General features: G+C 66.7%; 1 protein-coding gene across 6 annotated transcripts; it reads right to left on the bottom strand.

The window, feature by feature from the left end:
* On the bottom strand, window positions 1-5665 carry CHST3 (carbohydrate sulfotransferase 3). Of its 6 annotated transcripts, XM_038181537.2 has the most exons (4): window positions 5536-5640; window positions 5096-5134; window positions 2183-2465; window positions 1-2007 (listed from the first exon to the last, which is right to left on the bottom strand). In XM_038181537.2, the coding sequence occupies exons 3-4, from the start codon at window positions 2317-2319 to the stop codon at window positions 759-761; spliced, it is 1386 nt and encodes a 461-aa protein (XP_038037465.1). In that variant the 5' UTR covers window positions 2320-2465; window positions 5096-5134; window positions 5536-5640; the 3' UTR covers window positions 1-758. The 6 variants fall into 6 exon arrangements, with proteins under 6 accessions (XP_038037465.1, XP_027316336.2, XP_038037466.1 ...); XM_027460535.3 differs by lacking the exon at window positions 5096-5134 and having other exon boundaries at window positions 5536-5665; XM_038181538.2 differs by lacking the exon at window positions 5096-5134 and having other exon boundaries at window positions 5532-5636.
* Between the last annotated feature and the right edge of the window lie 203 nt (window positions 5666-5868).

The following is a 5868-nucleotide window of genomic DNA, read 5'->3' as shown; positions in this document are numbered from 1 at the left end:
TGCTTTGGAATCTGCTCCTTTGTATTATCCATATTTTTTTTTTACTTAAGTCAGGTGAAACGGCTTCCAGCAGGTGACGAGGTTCAGCTGCTCCAGGGCGTCCTCGCCCCGGTGTGAGGTTGTGGCCGGTGCTGGCTGCTGGCAGCATCCCTGCCCCGCTGTGCCCAGGGTTTTTTGGGGAGCTGCACCCCCAATTCCCCTCTCCTGGGGCTCTCCCGTGGGCCACGATCCCCCTGCCTTCGCTGTCGGTGTCCCTGTTTCTCCGCAGCACGTTGCGCTGCTCTGATTTTTTTTGGGCTTAGCTCTGACCCCCGGTGTACCTCCCCCTCTTTTTCACGTAATAAATAAATAGATTTGCCCTGCAACCCTGGTACACGGAGAAAAAGGAAGAAAACAAACTTAAAACCCAACCAAACACCCCCACCCCACATCCCCACCCCCCCGAACCAACACTGAGGAGCGCAAACCCGAGCAGCCACCTCGTCGTGCTGCTGGCTGGGGCTCCGCGGGCGGCTCCCAGTCCGTGCTGGTGTGAAGGCACTAAACCAGTAAGGCCTTGGGGCTTCGGGTCCCTGCTGGTGCTCAGCGCAGCGCTGCTTCGGGCCCCACATCACGCGGGGCAGCCGTGCTGCTTTCCGTGCTCAGTCCCTCCCCGCGACAGCAGCGTTGGAGGGCACGGCGTGGTTTCGGCAAGCCCCCGGGCTGCGCAGCCCTCCCGGAAAGTCGAAGGTCCCCCAGCTGCGGCTGCCCCCCCGGCGTTACGTGACCCAGGAGGGGGGTCCCTCCTCCAGCAGGCTGAGCGAGCGGTTCGTCAGCTCCTCGGGGCTGCCGGCCAGCTTGTAGCCGAAGAGGCGCATGGCCGGGGCGCAGGCGTCCTGCACCACCTGCGCCAGCTTGAAGGGGATGCTGAAGCGCCACTTCTCGAACTGCTCCGAGGAGTTCTTCTGCGTGGAGTAGATGCCGCTGCCGTCGCGGGGCGCCTGCGTGTTGGCGCGGATCCACTCCTCCACCTGGGGCGTGGGGCGGATGCCGGCGAAGCGGTACATCTCCTCCGCCTTGCGCAGCGGCGCCCGCGCCACGTCCTCGTAGCGCACCAGCATGTAGCGGCCCCGCAGCCAGCCCGGCCGCCGCAGCCCCAGCTCGGCCGACAGGCGGATGCTCTCGCAGTTGCCCCGCAGCCTCTGCACCTCGTCCTCCTGCAGCGGGGCCGCCCCTTCGGCCGCCCACTTCTTCCAGCTCTCGTACTTGCCCGAGAAGGCCACCATGCGGGAGGCCAGCACGGCGCGGGGGTCGCGCACCAGCTGGATGACGCGCAGGTCCAGCCGCGGGTCCTCCGCCAGCGGCTGCAGGAACTCCAGCTGCCGGATGCGCACCGTCTTCAGGGCCACGTGCTGCTTGCGCCGGCACGCCTCGGCCGCCAGCGTGACGTTGAGGGGCCCGCAGCGGCGGTTCTTGCAGTGGTACTTCTCGAAGACCTTCTTGAGGGCCGGCGTGCAGACGGGCTCCTCGCACAGCGAGCGGCTGGAGCCCCGGCGGAACATGAAGGGCGTCAGGTGCTCCTCGGGCGCCGGCGAGATGAAGCTCTCCAGGGTGTAGAGGTCGCAGAGGAAGAGCTGCTGCAGGACGTGGCGGTACACCAGGGCCGACCCCACCGCGTTGGCGCCGCCCGGCTCAAAGGTGACCGTCCTCTCGATGTGCCACAGCGGCTCGAAGAGGTAGAAGATGTTGCCCTGCTGGTTGAAGAACTCCCCGACGAAGGAGGAGCCGGTGCGGGTGGTGGCCATCAGCAGGACGTGCCGCCGGGGCTCCGGGGGCGCCGTCCCCGCCGTCGCCAGCCCCCCGGCCAGCTGCAGGGTGACGTTGTGCAGCCGCGTCCTCAGCTGCGAGAAGGCGGCGTCCAGCTGGCGCAGCGAGGCCAGGGACCCGTTTTCGGCCGGCGTCGGGCTGGCCTCCGTGTCGTTGGCCTCCGGCAGCGCCTGCGGGGACTGCTTCAGCTTGTCCGACACCCTGCGGGACAGCAAGCACAGCCCGGGGCTGAGGACACCCCTCCGTCCACCCCTCTGCCCCCATAGGGGTTTTGGGGACCCCCTTGCGCTTTTCCCCGCAGCCCCTGGGGTGGCCAAGCAGGCAGGGGGGGCGGGCGGAGGGCTAAAAGCAGGCTGCAAGTCCCCGCGCTCCCTACCTGGAGATGAAGTTGTTCTCCTTCTCGATGATGACCAGGCCCACCACGAACACCAGCAGCACGGCGTACTTGCTCCTCATCTTCAGGCAGTGCAGCACCTCGCGGAGGTCCTGGGGCAGGGCGGATCTCCTCTCCATGGGGACGGAGAGCCGGGAAGCCGGGGCTTCTGCGTCCTCCCGACGTCCCTCCTGGCCTCAGGGGAGCCCCCGGCTGAGCTGCCGCTGCCCTGCGCTATCTGCTGGGCATCCTCTGCTCCTCGGCATCCCCCTCCGGGCGGCCCTGGCTGCGGGGACAAGGAGGGGACACATCAGGGCCTTCTCCTGCGCTTGCTTCTCCAGCAGCGTCCACGCCTGGAGAGCCCGTGCCGAGGGCCTGGAGGCGATTTCCCGTCGCTGTGCGCCACAAAAACCCTTTTATCGCTTCCACCCCGCACCCAGCAGCTGCTGACAGCGCCGCTCTCCCTGCTCCCGAAATAAATCTGCCGGAGGAGAGACCCCTTCCTGCACCTCCTCCCGGCAGCGCCGAAACCCAATCCCTGCCAGCTGCCAGCCCAAAATCCCCCTCCTGGGCAGGGGGAATCACTCAGCCAGGCGCTCGGGGCAAAGTACGTTTTGGGGGGCCGGGCAGCTTCCTGCCATGGCGTGCTTGGGGCGCAGCTTCCGCCTTCCCGTGGGTCTCAAAGCGAAAGCTGGGGGGTTTCCAGGAACTGGATGGAGGCGGAGGGCCCCTCGTGGCCCCGCTCTCCATCACACGCCGTGCGTGGAAACCCTGCATTTCATGCCCCTGCTGCCCTGCCAAAGCGCCCGCCTCCGGAGCACCGCGTGCCCGCCGCTGCCCCAAGCCTTCCCCTCGCCCCACCAAGCTCCCGGTGCCCGTGCAGTGGCAGGGCTCGGGGTATTTCAGCAACCCCCAGGGGAAATTAAAGCGTACAGACCCTGGCAGAGGGTGCCGGCCGCTCCCGGGAAGGCTGCCAGGGGAATGAGTTTCAGATCTGGAGTCGCGAGCGCTGGGAAGGCGGCTCCCAGGGTCAGTGCCGGCGCTCTGCGCGCTGCCAAGCGCCCTGGGCGCAGCCAGCCCAGGATTTCCCCCTCTCTAATGCCCACAGCGGACAAACCACAAATGATCCACAGACCAGGAATCATTCACGGGGACTGTACGGAGAGCGATTTCCAGCAAAACCCAAGATTTGAAGGCCCGGGGTGGGTGTAATTCATTAAATAGCGGAGCGGCTGCCGGCGGACGAGCCACCGGGTCCCTGAACCCTCGCAGGGCTCAGCCTTGGGGCCGGGGAGGCACGAGGGGCAGGCAGAAAGCACCCCGAGCCCTGCACGTCCTGTTTTGAAAGCAGCAAGGAAGGGGACGCGGTGACCCAGCGAGGTGGCCGGGGGCTGCTCGGCGTCCTCGAGCTCTTCCTCGCTGGGGAGCGCGCGGCGCAGCCCGGCCGGGGCAGGAGGAGAGCCACAAGCGGCTCTTTGTGCGGGGGAACAGAGGGGCTCTGTGCACGGCAGAGCGGGCTGAGGGACCCGGCTCTTCCCTAAACCCAAAGAGCTTTTCGTTTCAGCCTGATCTTTCCGAGCAGCGGGCGAGGGGCGATGCACGGGGCCAGCCCTTCCCCATCCCTCCTCCGGCCCGGAGACGGCATCCAGGGCAGGGCAGGCGCCTGTGGGCTCGCGGGGGAAAGCAGCCGGAGGTGTGACGGGGGTGAAGTCACATTTTCCTCCGCTGACTCAACGGGCTGAGGATGAGTTCCCAGAGCTGGTAGGTGAAGCGCCGGCTGGCAGCCGCTGCCCGGGAGCCCTCTGGAGCACTTTGCTCCATCAGGTTGGGAAAAGGACCCAGTGAAACCCTCGGCTGGAACAACAAAGAGAGCAGGCGTGCGGGCTGATCTCTTTGTCTGCAACCCGTGCAGAAAAAAAAAAAAAAGATAAATCACAACAAACCGGCTTCCTCTGTGTTTACCAACTGCTTCCCCTCCTGAGGCTGGGGAAACTGATGGTTTCCCCGCTCGCCCTCGCCTCGCAGGGGTCGTGCTCCTGCCCCTGCCCCTGCCTGTCCTCCGGGGCCAGCAGCTCGCCCCCCGGCCGGCTCCTGTCCCCCTCCAGCGGGCTGGAGGCGCTGGAGCGTGGCACCGCTTGGCTTTGGCTGCTGGCTGCTCCCTCCGGGGTTTTTCGCTCAGAGGTGCTTGTTTTTTTGCTCAAAACCAACACGTGTAATTCAAGTTAAAAAAAGGAGAGGGAGGAAAAAAACAAACATCAACTCCCACGCTGTTTATAAAGTTGCCCAGAATAGCCCCGAGCCTCGGCCAAACTGGGGCCGGCGAGGTGCCCGTCGGAGGAGCATGTTGGTGTCCCCAGCCCAAATTTGTGGCCACCACGGGGTGAGTTTTCCTCCCTCTGGCCTCGGCTGGTGCCCGAGGAGAGCTGTCTGCGCCCAGCCCCGCTCAGCACCCAGCCGAACCCAGCACCCCGCAGCTACGGCACACTCGGGGTTTCACCTGGCCCGGCAGCAAGCGGCGCCCGGCCACCCAAAAAACCCCAAACTCCAAAAAACCCCAAACTCGACCCAAACTCCTACCCCAAATTACCCAAACCCACTGGCAGCCGCAGCCAGCGGCCGGGTTTTTCGGCACCACCTGCAGCTGGCAAGGGGCTGGCGAGCAGCGGGGGGATGCTGTGGGCTCAGGCCGAGCTTGGGGCTGCCCAATGGTGCCGAAACGGGGTCCGGCCACCAGACCCCCACCACCACTGGCCACAGAGCCCCTTGGGGTCCTGTGGCCACCTGGCCAGTGCCCGCAGCCCCCCAGCAGCCCCCCGCCACCAACTTGCCGGCGCTGCCCATGGGGCCGGATGATGCAACTCCGGGATCGCTGCGGGAAAAGTTCCCCCCGCGCCGCCCCGCTGCTTCCCGGCTCACCCCGGCTTCGCCTTCTGCCGGACGCATCCATCTCTCCCGCTATAAATATAGAGAGAATTTGGTTTTGTTGGTGTTGTTTTTTTTTTAAATTTTCTGCCATGGCCCCGAGCTGCTTGGCCGGGGGTCCCGGGGACCCCCCAGGCCCGGCGGGGGCTCCCTGCCCGCAGACAAAGGCGCGGCCGGAGGCAGCACAAAGGCGGCGGTGGCGGAGCCCTGGAGCCGCCTCCGAGGGGCTTTGGGGGGCGACCACGGAGCCCCCCAAACCCCCCCGGTGCCAGGATCGTGCCTTCCTCCCCCTTTTCCCTTTCCCCTTCCCCCAACTTCCCGCAACTCCCCGTCCGAGCCCCCGCTGGATCCGGCTCCCAGTGCCCCTGCTGGGTGCCGGGACCCCCGGGGACCCCCCCCTTGGCCAAGTGTCCCCCAGTGCCACCCTCACCTACCCCCGAGGGCCCGGTCCTGCCGTGCGGGAGCGGGGAGGGCGGCGGGTCCCCTGCTTTTCTTCACGGCGCTGTCATCCTCCCTCCCTCCCTTTTCCCTCCCTCCTTCTTTCCTCCCTCCCTCCCTCCCTTCTTTCCTTCCTCCCGGGGTGCCGGAGGGGGGAGCGGGGCCGGGGCGGGGCTGGGGCCCCAGGCCATCGTCCCACGGTGCCGGGGACGGATCCTGCACCCTGCTGAGGAACGGGGAGCTCGGGGGAAAAGTTTCTCTCCGTGCCACCCCCGCGTCCTCCCCCCAATGCTCCCTCTCCGTGGCTCTCGCCGGCTGCTCCTCGCTCC

This window comes from Anas platyrhynchos, chromosome 6 (assembly GCF_047663525.1).
Source record: "Anas platyrhynchos isolate ZD024472 breed Pekin duck chromosome 6, IASCAAS_PekinDuck_T2T, whole genome shotgun sequence".
In the NCBI taxonomy this organism is placed as follows: domain Eukaryota; kingdom Metazoa; phylum Chordata; class Aves; order Anseriformes; family Anatidae; genus Anas; species Anas platyrhynchos.
This window is presented reverse-complemented; position numbering and strand designations above follow the sequence as displayed.